Here is a 14841-nt window from a genome sequence, read left to right on the forward strand (position 1 = left end):
ATTCCCCTTTAAAGGGCGCCTATCAGGATGATTGTACTAACCAGACTTGTAGTATGGCGGAATAGGCTTTAGAACAATAAAAACAATACCGGTGTTTGTTTTATGGTAATCTGATGTGCCAGTGCTGAGATATTGAGCTTTGAAGCCATATGCACATGAAGATCTTGTATAAGTACGTGGGAGGTGTGTTGAATCACGTCCCCAATGCACTTCCAGGCTAATTTGCATGTGTTTTCAAGGCTTGGTTTCTTATTCCTGGCACATCAGATTACTACAACCCCGATATCCTGTTTTAATGTTATAATAGGACCTCTGCAGCCATATTACTACGTTAAGGAGAAATCAGTGTTTGAATCAATATGCAAATGAGGCTGAAGTGCTTTTGGCACACAGAAGCACTTCTCAAGCCATCTGTCACTCCAGCTCTATTCCCCGCCTAGCATTGCCTTCTCCTGCTTGAATTATAGCTTCTTTGCTTAAAGTCACGTAAAATAATTTGCAGCAAATAAAAAACAAAATGCATTGCAAACGCATCTTGACGGTCTATTACACAGCACAAAATTTCTGAAAATACTGAGTTAATCGCTCCACACTTCTGTTCCGTGTAATATAACTAATTGTGCTAATTAAGGCTAGGTTCACATTTACGTTGTTTTGAATCAGTCACATGCGTTTAGCCGGCCGCCGGGAGATCAGCTGATCGCTCTCATTAGCCGGCGGCCGGGAGGTCAGCTGAACGCACTCATTAGCCGGTGGCCGGGAGGTCAGCTGATCGCACTCATTAGCTGGTGGCCGGGAGATCAGCTGATCGCTCTCATTAGCCGGCGGCCGGGAGGTCAGCTGATCGCTCACAGAAGCCGGCCGCCAGCTTATGAGAGCGATCAGCTGATCATTCACAATAGCCGGTGGCCGGGCAATCAGCTGATCGTTCGGCTGTCGATGAGCATGCGCAGTGAAAACATACGGATTGCGTTGCTCAAAAAACGTTACAGGCTGCGTTCCTGCTGCCCGACGGTCAGTCGTTCCACGACTGATCAGTCGTGCGGAGCATGCAACGCAGCATCATCAGTCACAATCCGCCGCTCATACAAGTCTATGGGAACAACGGAATCCGCCAAACAGATTCCGTTGTTTACCAGAGCCGCGGATTGTGACTGATACAAATTGACGGAAATGTGAACCTAGCCTTAGACTGCACACTGCAAGACCAGTGGATTCAGGTCATGTGACCCTGATGACCTCATCACATGTCCTTCTTCACTTCTATGTTGCTGCCTGCTTATGATTGGTCAGCATCATACAGGGAGAAGAAGTCCACGCCCCAAGTGAAAACTTTCTGATAACATCAACTTGGACTTAACTATATTATATTATATATATTTTGATGACAAATATTTCATTGCTAATATCTCAGCAACAGAGAGGCGATATTTAAAAAAGAAATAAAAAATGATTCCCCTCTGTAGCCATAATTAAATGGTTTGTCCAGTGCAACATGAACATTTTGGTGAAAGCTCCTGTCAAATTATACTGTTGTGTTAATGGTCAAATTATTAAGAAATTGACCCCGTGACAAAAATGAACTTACAGTTCCTACAGGCGATGCTCAATTTATACTGCCCTTTGGTGTAGTACGGTATGGTCACAGATAGCGTTTGTTTTTACATTAACAGTGCAGACTTTTGCCAGGAAAACCATAGCATTTATACTGTGGGGGGTTTTTTTTATGTATTTTATGTGTGTTTTGTTTTTTTTTTTCATATGCGTTGATTTCAATGGATAAGAAAAATACGGCAAAAAAAATAAAAAAAAGAAAAAAAAAACTCCTTAGCTCATAAAACGCAGAGAAAAAACCCACACCGAATGAATGAGCGTTTAGAAAATGAATTAATTCTGCTGCTATTGTAAAACAATGGTTTTTGTCCCCCAAAAAATCCCCTAAAACCCATACACATGGGAAAAAAATGTATGAAATTCTGTGTGTGAACAAGTCCTTACTTTACTCTGCAGAATGTGGCTGCTGCTTTCTTGTTTATTACATATGTCTTATGATAAAGACTGACTTCATGTATGAAGTGAACAAATGTTTATGTCCAGATGTTTTCTAATATTTCCCATATTACCAGACTTCATTGCAGCTGATTCCCTCGGTGACATTAAAGGGAATCTGTCACCAGGTTTTTGCCACCTAATGTGAGAGCAGAATAATGTAAAGACAGACAGACCCTGATTCCAGCGATGTGTCACTTACTGGGCTGCTTGCTGTAGTTTTGGTAAAATCATTGATTAATCAGCAGGATATTATCATTACAGGACTACTTGGCGTGCTACAGGTAGTCCAGCATATTCATGATCTCTGTGTAACACCTGGATCTGCAGCAGAGAACATTGATTTTATCAGAATGACAGCAAACAGCTCAGTGAGTGACACATCGCTGGAATCAGGGTCTCTGTCTCTATGTTGTGCTGCTCTCAGATGGGGGAGCAAAAACCTGGTGACACAGTCCCTTTAAATGGTGAACGCTTGTGTATGAAACGGCTGCTGCTTACTAACCCTCCTCTCTTCCCTGCATTTTCTCTCCCCTTGGCTCAGATGAAGCTTTCCTTGTGTTTTCCGCTTAGCATTCATTAGGCTCTGCTGTCGGCCGCCTCTCCGGAAGGTAAAATGGATCTGCTTGTGTTTTGCATTGTGTGTGCTCAGACAAAGGCCGCTCTCCTGCATCTGTGTGCTGATTACTGAGGTGTTAATCTGTCAGCCCATCCCCGGGCTTCATCTTCACTGACGGCTTCGATTTTTTTTTTCTCCTTTTCTGGGATCATCTAGGAAGGGACAACAAACATTGGGAGCGGTGATCACGATATAGGTAAGAAAACAACATTCACCCTCATTGGATTTTCAGATTATCATGTCCATGTCTCAGGGCTCGTCTGATCCAGTAACGTTGCTTTGTTTGGGATTGAAACACACAGCATTATTTAAGGATTTTTCTGTACTCTGTACAAAGCATGATGCTATATATATATATATATATATATATATATGTGTGTGTATGTATAAAATATAATAAAATATATATATATGTATATGTGTGTATGTATGAAATATATATTTTTTTATATATATATATATATATATATATATTCACTAAATGATATTCAAGCAGATATGTTTTGTATTGTAAATGATGTGAATGATTTTGTCTGTTGGTGTGGTTGTATCCTAACCCTCCTGTATTTAGGGTAGTAGCTATAGGGGGGCATAGGGGCAAAAGTAGCACCCATGTAATGTAGTCATGGGGGGGCTAAAGCTCATATATCACATAAAAGACCATTATGGAATATTTAACATGGAATTGTGATGGGTGGGGGGGGGGGGGAATATTTTACATTTGGGCCCCTGGAGCATCTTTACTCCTAATTTCTGGCAATCTGACAAAGACATCTCGTGGCAGCTGCAGTCCACAAGATTACGGGCAGCACAATGGTGCCGATCTGATCTGGGTATCTCTTATAACTGTAGCTTATTATTGCTGCAAATCTGTGTAGCCCAAACCTTACCCCTTATATTTGTGATGTGTCAACATTTTTATGTTGGAATATGTACACACGCTGCAGATTTGGTGCAGAAATTTTCAGCGTGAAATCTGCTTTTTCTGGCAGAAAAACGTACCAAAAACCGCATGCTTTTTGGTGCATTTTTCTGCAATGAGTTTTTTTTATGAAGCCAATTTGTAGAAGGGCTAAAAAACGCACCAGCAGTTGACACGCTGCAGATTATTTTCTGCACCAAATCTGCAAGTAAGAAAAGAAGCAATGTGCGCACAGCATTATAGAATGCTCATTGACTTTGCTGGCATAAGGATAGACAAGCAGATTTGTACCACAAACTGCACCAAAAAAGCACCCTAAGGCTATGTGCACACGCTGCAGATTTGATACAGAAAATTTCTACACCATTTCTGCACCTTGTAGCAGAAAAATGCACCAAAATTCACCTGCAGGTTTGGTGCGTTTTTGCAGTTTTTTTGAGTAGTATGCGTTTTGTTTTTTTTTTTTTTTGCATGCAGCAAGAAAAGACTGTCAATAAAGGGAGGTTAATAAAAATGGAAAAAAAAGCTTTCTTGATGTCATTTTTTGTTTCAACCATTCTTCTGTTTAATCCTGATGACATCACATGCTGTTTTAGCCATGGTTTCTTTTGTGTTAAAGAAATCGCACCAAAAACTCAGTGTGAACACACCTGTGGATTTGAAGTGGGTTTTTTTTCATCACAATATTGAAGTCAATGGGTGAAAAAAATCCGCTGCAAATGCAGACCAATTATTGACATGCTGCAGATTTTTTCTGCATCAAAATCTGCCCTAAATCTGCAAGGAAAAAAAAATGTAGCTTTGGCACAGGACTTGAGAAATCTCATAGACTTTGCTGGCTTCAGAAGAGACATGCAGATTTGGAAAAAAAAAACAAACAAAAAACATATCAAAAACCACAGCTTGTGCACAAGGCCTAATGCTGGTTTTAAATATTCACAGTCCAAGTATGTGTACCGCCCCTGCACCAGTCGGGCTGCTCAGATTCGGTGTTGCTGTGGCTCAAGGGTCTGTAGACCCGGGGCCTCGCGGCCACTCGAAAATAAAAGGGGGTTATTTACAGGGGATTAGTGTTTGTGATGCCGCCTGTAGTTCGTGTTAAGGGGAGTACCGCCGCTGCCGATGGTAGTACCTGGGGGAGATGGAGTGGGGTCAGCCAGATGACGTTCCCTCCACGGGTAGGGAGGTTTCCGTGACTCTGGATGGTGGAGATGCAGGGAAGCGTGGTGCAGGCAAGGCGGGCAGGACGCAGGGGAAGGCAGCGCACTCACTCAGGCCGTGTGGGTGTTGGTGCGACCATTAAGTAGACTCTAACACAGGAGTAAACCAAGTCTCTGGGTGCCGCTGCCACTCTGGGGAGCTCGCTCGGGAATCGGTCCCCATTGGTATTACTAATGGTCCTGGGCCTGCCTCCATGCACTTGTGTTTAGACGTTTCTGAGTGACCCTTCGGCCTGAAGCTGTCAGGGTCCCGCTCCCTATAATGGTACAGTGGACATGTGCTCTTGATGGCTGACACTTGGGATTTCACTGGGCCGCCTAAGCTGGAAAGCCCTATCCCCCTCGTTGTGTTAGTGCCTTCGATCTCTGAGCTCTTGGGGAAAGTTCATAAAGAAACTATCCTCCACAGGTTAATTATCAGGTTGCGTGAAGCTACTCCCTGATCTAGGGTCCTGTACCCTGCCGTGCTCGGTACCGGTCCGGTTACTAGATTTTCCGGTGCCGACCGTTCTCCAAAACTAAGTCTGGGCACCCTTCTCCAATACCCTGCGACCGGGTCTCCGACTCCTCCGGTCCCAGACCACCGTCTGCGACCTAACCAAAGTCTCTCAGGGAGCTCCAACTCCCTCAGCTCCTCACTCTCTGAGGGCTACTCTAAGACTCACTATGTCCCTCCCACCAGTCTGCCTGACCCCTAGGCGGGTGGCCCTTTTCCAGCTAGACCACCCACTGGTGTGCCTGACAGGGTGTGGTGTTGGTAGGATTTGAATGCTGATGGAAGCAATACCAATAGTTAGAATCCCAGAACCATGGAGGGCGAGTTCTGCACCATAAGAAAAAGGAGTGCAGTTCCCTGTGACACCCTGATAAGGTCAGGGGCGTCACATGTGGACTGCGTTGTCCTTCAGACTGGCCCCGGGTCTTCTGACCCAAACTCAAGAGCCTCCTATATACCAAAACTGATGGTCAAAACATCGTACTCCTTACTTGGACTATTAATGTTGAATCTGTGGGTGCGCTTTTAACCTCAAAAGCAATCAATGGAAGGATTCATGGAATGGTCTTACTTTGCGTTTTGGTGGTAATGTATTAGCAAGGTTATTTAAAGGGGTAGTCCAAGAGCACTGGCGGACACAGACAGAAAAGGGCCCCTGTGCAAAAGCAGTAAATAGACCCTTTGTAGTCCAGTAGCTCATCAAGTTTCAAAATTCCATCTAAGGCTATGTGTGCACAGTGCGTTTTTCACGGCGTTTTTGCACGTTTTTCGGGTGCGTTTTTGGCCTTAAAACTGCAGGACTTTGCTTCCCCAGCAAAGTCTATGAGTTTTCATTTTTGCTGTTCGCACACATCTGTTTTTTTTACCTGCGTTTTTGAGTTAAAAAAAAAAATGGACATGTCAGTTCTTTCCTGCGTTTTTTTGCGTTTTCCCCTCATGCAATGCATTGGAAAAACGCAGCAAAACGCAGAGATCAAAAACGCAGCCAAAAACGCACCAAATCGCGGCAAAAACGCATGCGTTTTTTGATGCCTTTTTTCGACGCAGGTGCGTTTTTAGCGGCCAAAAACGCACAAAAACGCAGCGTCAAAAAGACGCAGTGTGCGAACCTAGCCTAAGTTGGGGGTAGATAGGAGCCCCTAGCTGGCACCAATGATATGTCCGCCCCTGTCCAAGAGAACACACGTAAAATAATGACATCTATACCCACCCTTTTATTCCCCGCTGGTCTTCTGTTTACCTTGGCGTCAGACGTCTCACCCTGTGAGCCCCTTATGAGCACACACGACCATCGCCGAGGTCAGTGACTGAGGACTGTGATAACTACAAGGTAACGTTAAGGCCAGTGGCAGGAGTAAAAGGGATAAGAATATGCTATATAATTATTTTGGCAGAATTGTTGCCTGTGTGCAACTGTTTAATTACATTGGACAAACATTTTAAGTTGTAAATCTCTATATCAACTGTAAAATGGTCAAAAAACTAAAGATTTATTGTTTAAATTACGTTTTTTGTTAAGCCTAATTTTTTTTACGTTTTGATGTTTTTGTTTTTTTACCTTTTCAGATATGACCATAGTTAAAAATAAAAAAAAGTCTTAAAGTCATGCAATTTTGCCATTTGGATTAATAATAGGCTAACATGTTGTGTTCTGTGGACAGAACGTGTCCTTAGTCATCTCATCATAGTCACAGGCAGGAATAAGTTGAACGTTAAAACCTCTTTATTGATAACATAGGATAGATTAAACAGTTGACGATGATCACAGCTCACCTTCTCCCTCTCCCTGCACAATGACCTTTTCACATGTCACAGAGAATGCTTAGAAAACTGTCCCTTTTGAGATCAATAAAAAAATCTTCGGCCCATTGTTTACGTCTAGGCCTTAAAGCATTTTTCTTAACGTAGTTAACCGAGGATCAAGCAAGATGGCGGCTTTATGTACGTAAAATATATAGAAGAAAAATAAATCTGAATCGAAAAAAGAATAGTTTATGCATATCTTTTTATATAACGGTTTATTTAAGGAATTTTTCCTAACAAAATTTACACATCAAATAACATCAAAAAGAATACACAAGACATCAGGGAAGGAGAGACATAAGGAAAGACAAGATGGGGGAGAGGGGAGGGTCTGAACAGACACAAGTTATGTGCAAAGCACCCGCACGGAACACCAGAGCACGCGGACGCTCCGCATCAGCACTCTGTTAACAGTCATCGACATATACACAGTCCCGCGGTGACCATATACGCTGATATTTGTCCAGATGGTAGTTGATGCAAGCTGTAATGTATTCCATCCGTCTCGTTTCTGGTTTATGCCTATTTTTAATGTTGAAAATTAAATCCATTTTTATTGATTGGTGAGTTTATAAGCATAATTTAGGTTGCAATGTTAAAAGTGTCAATTATTTTGCAAAAAAAACAGTCTAAAACCTCTCGGGATAGAAGTGGTGTCTAGGTATAGTAAAGTAGCCATGCGCTACGCAGTGCAACTACCTATAGCACCACCTGGTGGGAAACAACGGAGTTAGCATTTTTATATTGAAAACTGAACGAGATATAGAAAAAAAGGGAATTAAAAAATTGTAGGACATCATCAATTCAATACGAATCGACACCTTGCATACAGAAATGCTATGATATGAAACCCATGACCCCCCAAAACAATGAATGCTGGTCACGCATATGGCGCTCATTTAACTTTGATGCTCAAAGTGGCCCCCGTCAGCTGCAATGCACATCTGGACTCTGGACAGCATACTGTATCTTGCTGCACGCTGTGCAATATGGTAGGTGACACGTTTGCACAAGCATCTGTGATACGCCGTCGTAGGTCCTGCAATGTTGGTGGAGGGGTCGCATACACCTGCTGTTTGATGTAACGTCACAGAAAGAAGTCCAATGGGGTCAGGTCAGGTGAGCGTGGAGGCCACTCCACACAGCCACCATACCCAATGACTTGTAGGAAGGTCTCCATGAGATATCGCTTCACGTCCGCAGCCTTGTGAGTTTTACACGTTCTAATCGTAGCATTTCTGTATGCAAGGTGTCGATTCATATTGAATTGATGATGCCCTACAGCTTTGTAATTCACTTTTTTTGTCTCTATCTCGTTACGTTCTTGAGATAAAAATGCTTACTCCGTTGTTTTCCACCAGGTGGCGCTATAGGTGGATTCATTGTGTAGCGTATGGCTACTTTACTATACCTAGACACCACTTCTATGCCTATAGCTGCCGCCATTCTCAAATTAATGGCGGTGGACAGGATATGGGTGGTTACACTGTATAGTACATGCTAATGGAAGATTCATTACATTTCATACACCAAGCATGTACCCAAGTGTGTTAGAGTAAAACGCACCAAACTTTATTATAACACTTTCATATAAAGATGTCGCATCACCGGCCATCCGTGCACAAGAGATTGAAATGTACGCCTGATAGCGGGCACAGATCTGCACCAATATTTGGCAAGAAATATAGTGACTCTGTCAGACCCTCAATGCCCACCTATTACCAACTAACCCTGGCTACTTTTTGTAATCTTGTAAAAAAGGGGCAAAAAGATTAAAAAGCTACATATTTTAGCATAGATTTGGCATTCACCAAAGAGTGGAAGTTTTCTTTCATGAATATATTCCTATCCCCCTTCTCCAAACTAAACGTTCCTATGGTCTGCTGTAAAGCACATCTTATGTAAGCTTGCTTGAAATTAATGAATGCCTTCTTGCAGGAATTCTCTCAGCGGAAAAAACATTTAATTAAAAAAGAGCTTCCAATAGCGAGAATATGCAGTGATTGTCAATTGCTCGAGTCGGTGACTGCAAACTTGGGAATTCTGCCTGTGCCCAATGTCAGGATTCTCCGGCATCGGGAGTGGGTGTTCATCTGACCCAAAGTGTGTGATCTGTTACTTCCGGCCACATTTCAACTAGACTTGTCCGGCCTCGCTCAATTCACTTTTATTTAGCCAAGCTGCTCACATCTATTCAGCACTTGACTGCATGTATGCAAATCATATATCTGCTGTTATGGGCCCGCCTGCTCCTGGCACCAACACCAGAAAATCCTAAGAGCACGCACTGTGCACACTGTGAGGATTCACAAGTCTGCAGTCATGCACAGTGACTGCAGACTTGTACTCTAAGGCTATGTGCCCACGCTAGAATGTCCCTGCGGATTTTTTTGCCTGAAAATCCGCGACTTTCGCGGCAAATCCGCACCCGCGGATTTGCCGCGGATTTGCCGCGGATTTTAATGCGGATTTTTTTTTTTTTTTCCCATTCAAAGCCAAAAATCCGCACCAAATCTGCACCAAACAATTGACATGCTGCAGATTTTTCCGCATCAAAATCCGCGGCAAATCCGCCGCGGAAAAATCCGCAGCATGGGCACAGCATTTCCAAAATGCCATTGAAATGGCTTGGAAGTGCTGCTGCTGCAGATTTTCGGCAAATCCGTGGTAAATCCGCGGCAAAATCCGCGGTAAATCCTGTAGCGTGGGCACATAGCCTAAGGGCTCATGTGCACGGAACTGCATAATATTCTGCAGCGATTTGACAGCACATGTGCGCTTTAAATCGCTGCAGAAACACTGCATAATGGATGCAGTATTTTTGTTTTAAAAAAGCCGATTTCATGCGCTCGGGATGCTGCTCCCACCATGGACAGAGCGGGAGCTGCATCCATAGCGCACGGAATAATTGACATGCTGCTTTTATGAACGCATGGATTTGGGTCAAAATTTTAGCACCAAAATCGCTGCGTTCATAAAAGCATCGTGAACACGTGTCATGCACAATCTACATTGTGCAGGGGACGCAGGACGCATGCATTTACACTGCAGTGCTATACACAGCGTAAATGCATGTCAGTACGCAACGTGCGCATGAGCCCTAATGGCTGATCAACCCCTTTAAGGGTACGTCCCCAATTTCAGTATTTGCAGCAAAAAAACTTCTGCAATTACTTGAGTGTTGCAGTAAAAATGCAGCTGAAAATATGCATGCTTTTGCAGTGTTTTGCGTTGTTTTTCTCCCCATTCATTTGGGTGGAAAAAAATGCAAAAAACGCTGAAAGATGTGACATGCTGCAGATTTGCAACTGCTTCACTGCAAGGAAAAAATCAGCGTGTACATAAGATTTCAGAAATCAAAAACACGCAGAAAAAAAAGCGCATTTGACTGGCAGCCATGTACATATTTCTTGCAGCAGTGACCTGTATAGTCAGTGTGCCTTCCCAGGCAATAACAGATAGCCGGGGGATAGAGGACACAACCTCATTGTGGCCACATCCATAGCTCAGTAGTTTATGAGGACAATCTCTGTTACCTTTATTGGTGCTTGGACCTATTTATCCCAGTACATCAGATCGAGTTTGTAAGTTAAAATGAGTCTATTTTGGTGGCTTATTACCCCCCAGAGATTTGAGGTTTCCTGGGTTGTATAACAAGAAAAGATGCATGTGGTCACATTACAAGATGTGTTCTGTGTCTGCACCTAAAAACCTTTATTGAATGAAGAACGTTTTTTTTTTTTCCAATTTGTCTATTCACTTTCTGTATAATTTTTAATTTTATATTATAATATATATAAATTATATAATTAATTATATAATATATATAATAATATATATAATAATTATATATTATATTAAAATTTTATTTATATTATACACTTTCTGTATAATATAGAAGTCACATTAGTACAAAATATATAGAGCACATTCATTTATCAGTAGGTAAGCGTTTTGATTCCTCTTGATTGATTGTGCCATGATTTCTATCAGTGTTGCAGGGTGAGCACATTCATCAGGAGCACTGTGCTATCCAGAACAAGTCTGGGGTGGTAGAACTGCGGCCATCGCCCGGGGCCCTCTGCACGGTCAACGGGCAGGAGGTCGAAGACGTCTGTCGCTTGTCTCAAGGTGAGTCAATTGCAAGCTCATTAAATGAGAAAATGATAAGGAGCACCAGTACATGGTATGCACAGCTTCCATGTTTTGTCACTCAAAGGAGTATTGGAATTAAAATAATTGAGTCGCAAACTCCAAATTTTTGTTTGTGTCGTAATTGTTTTTAACCCTAGAGTTGTCAGTGATTGGGTGGCACGGTGGCTCAGTGGTTAGCACTGCAGTCTTGCAGCGCTGGGGTCCTGGGTTCAAATTCCACTAAGGACATCATCTGCAAGGAGTTTGTATGTTCTCCTCGTGTTTCCTGCGGTTTCCTCCCACACTCCAAAGACATACAAATAGGGACTCTAAATTGTGAGCCCCAATGGGGACAGTGTTGCCAATGTATGTAAAGCGCTGTGGAATTAATAGCGCTATATAAATGAATAAAATTATTATTAATTATTATTATTATGGCAAATTATCTGATCAAAATACTAATATTGTCTAAGCCTGATCACGTGTTTAAAGGGAACCTATGAGTTGATTCACGCTTCCCAAAGCCCGGGCAGCATGAATCAGATTCTGGCTCCACACATTTTTTTTTTTCTTAAACACTTTGTCATTTAGTTTAAACATTTGGCTGGTGGCCATTGGCAGAAACGAGCTAAGTCTAGTCCGGCACCACCTTCACTGTCTTTGTCCCGCCTATCTCTAGATGATTGGCAGGTCTCATCCATGTATGTACGTCAGGAGATACCTGTCAATCAACTAAAGCTGGGAGGAGAGAAGCCGGCAGCGGATGGTGTCGGACAGACTATTACAAGGTTTTCTCTGAAACGTCATAGTGTTGTAGAGAATAACGGGCTTCACCTGTGTTGTGCAGACAGGTTCTGATTCATACTGCCCATGGTTTGGGCCATGTATCGACTGACAGCTTCCTTGTACATGGTCATGTCAGGCTCTTTTCATGTTCACATCTTGTTTTTTTCACCATGTTTGTGAGCCTTTTTTAAAAAAAAAAAAGGTATAAAAGAAGGCCAGCTTACCGCTACTTAATAGCTACTCCCGTATAGTGTGGATAAATTCATGAAGTCCTTATGGAAAGAAGGGTGGAAACCTTCACTTACGGCAAATGAGGGGAAAAAAGCAGAAAAGGGGAATTCCAATGGACAAAAAGTAAGGCTACTTTCACACATCAGTTTTTTTCCATCAGGCACAATCCGGAAAAAAATGGATCCGGCGCCGGATCCGTTTTATCCCCATTGATTTGTATTAGCACCGGATTGTGCCTGATGGCCCTGTGTTGCATCCGGCTTTTGCCGGATCCGTCGTAATTGGCTAATGCAGCGGCCGGATGGAATGTCTCTTGTAACGTTTCTTGTCTTTGACAAAAAAACGCATCGCGCAGGATCCGGCGTGATACGGTGTGATTTACAATGGAAGCCTATGGACGCCGGATCCGTCGTAATGCGGCAAAAAACGGATGCGTCCGCCAGGTCTGTTTTTGTAAACTGAGCATGCGCCAATTTATTGGAAAAACGGATCCAGCAAAGAAACAGACGAAACGGATGCAAAAACGGATGCGCCGGATCCGTTTTTTGACGGATCAGGTATACCTGATCCATCAAAAAAAAGGATCAGGCGCATCAGTTTTTGCATATTCTGCGCCGGATCCGTTGCATCAGGCACACGCCGGATTGTGCCTGATGCCAAAAAACTGATGTGTGAAAGTAGCCTTAGGCTACTTTCACACATCCGGTTTTTGCTCTGCGGCACAATACGGCACTCTGCAGAAAAATCGCAACCGTTTTTTTTGCCGCCGGTTGCGTTTTTTTTTGCATAGACTTACATTAGTGCCGTATTGTGCCGCATGGGCTTGCGTTCGGTCCGGTTTTTGCCGCATGTGGCAGATTTAGCCGATGCCGCGGCCGGATGAAACGTTGCCTGCAACGTTTTTTGCTCCGGCAAAAAAACCCGCATCGCGCCGCATCCGGCCGCTGGGGCGCATTTTCAATGCATACCTATGGACGCCGGATGCGGCGCGATGCGGAAAAGACGCATCCGGCCGCCGCATGCGGTTTCTTCCACTGCGCATGCTCAGTAGCGTGCCGCAACCGGAAAAAACCGGACCGGCCGCATGTAAAAACTTATACAAAGGATGCGGTGTTTTCGCCGCATCCGTTGCATAGGTTTCACAGCCGGATTGAGCCGCAGTGCTCAAACCGGATGTGTGAAAGTAGCCTAAGTGATTCTCTGCTCCCAAAATTCCTGCTAAAATAATCAAGTTTATTTTCTTCATCGTTCCTTATGGGAGACCCAGACCATGGGTGTATAGCTTCTGCCTCCGGAGGACACACAAAGTACTACACTCAAACGTGTAGCTCCTCCCTCCGGGCTATATACACCCCCTGGATGACAATCTAACCAGTTCAATGCTTTGTGTTCAGGAGGTCACACACACACATGCATTCTCTGATTTTTCATTTTTAAGATTTTTGATTTCAAAGATATGGAAGAAAAGCGGGTCCAGTCTGGACTCCCGGCATGTCCCTTTTCACCCCACTGTGTCGGCGGTGCTGTTAAGGTTGACTTTACAAGGCTGGAGCCTTCACATGCCGTGCTCCTTCGCCATCCCATGGGCTCTGGCTTGAAGTGGGAGCCATCACGGTTCTTTCTGCCTTGCAGAAGACCGGTCTCCATCCGCAGCCCTGTCTGGTTCCTGTCGGACGGAGCGTTTAACAACTCCCCCAGGGACTTGGCCCTGCGCCTCAAAGCTAAGTATTGAGACGCTTTTCAGGGGTCCCGGGTACATTTATGCAGGGGAGAGTGTGTCTTTTAACTTTGTTGTGAATTCCGGCCGGTTCTCTGGATTTTTCCTGAGAACCGCGCCGACGGTGCCTGCTCGTCGGCCGCATGTAAAAATCTAGGCCCCGGCTTCAGTTGCGGCCTAGTTTCGTTTTCAGCTTCCCCTGCATGATTCATGCAGGGGAAAAGTGTGGCACCGCCCACCGGCCGTTCAGCAGAGGGGAGGACACTCCTCTCTCAGGAGATGTTTCCCTCCCCTGTATCTCTCCTTGGCCCTCCGTTTTCCCGCTCCTGGGCTAATCCCCGCCCCCCCTCCTCACTCCAGCGCCATTTTATCAGCGTATTCACACTGATCGGCGCTGGCTGCTGCAGCTCTGCATCTGGAAGGCAGACGCTTCACTGGGGGTCCGAGCTGTGGAATCCGGAGGGCACACACGGTCTGGTAAGCCACAACCTCTGGTTGTGGGCTTTATTATACACTCTCAGGGGTCATTCTACAGGAGTGTATTATTATTATTACTGCAGAGCCTCCACCTCAGCAGCATGTCTGTCACTAGGAGCAAGAAAGCTGCTAAGCTGTACGCTATATGCACTGCATGTCAGCTCATTCTGCCAGAACCGAGCACATATCCTCATTGTGAGGCCTGCTCTAACATGGTGGTGCCTCAGCCTGGAGCCTCCTCAGGGGTCCCTCAGGCTGCTCCGGCACCGGTGGCTGAACCCCCGGCTTGGGTAGCATCGTTTTCTAAGGCTATCTCACAGTCCTTTGCCGACTCCATGGGACAGCTGTCCCGGACTCTGCTGACCATGCATCAGCCCCCTTCTCAGG

General features: G+C 44.3%; 1 protein-coding gene across 1 annotated transcript in view; it reads left to right on the plus strand.

Moving 5' to 3' along the window:
- Nucleotides 1-14841, plus strand: part of STARD9 (StAR related lipid transfer domain containing 9) — a 252380-nt gene that overhangs the window by 147622 nt on the left and 89917 nt on the right. Inside the window, exons 17-18 of the mRNA XM_075330480.1 lie at nucleotides 2825-2864; nucleotides 11103-11240. Coding sequence (XP_075186595.1) covers nucleotides 2825-2864; nucleotides 11103-11240 — 178 coding nt within the window. The remainder of the gene's footprint in view (nucleotides 1-2824; nucleotides 2865-11102; nucleotides 11241-14841) is intronic.

Source organism: Anomaloglossus baeobatrachus, chromosome 12 (assembly GCF_048569485.1).
Source record: "Anomaloglossus baeobatrachus isolate aAnoBae1 chromosome 12, aAnoBae1.hap1, whole genome shotgun sequence".
In the NCBI taxonomy this organism is placed as follows: domain Eukaryota; kingdom Metazoa; phylum Chordata; class Amphibia; order Anura; family Aromobatidae; genus Anomaloglossus; species Anomaloglossus baeobatrachus.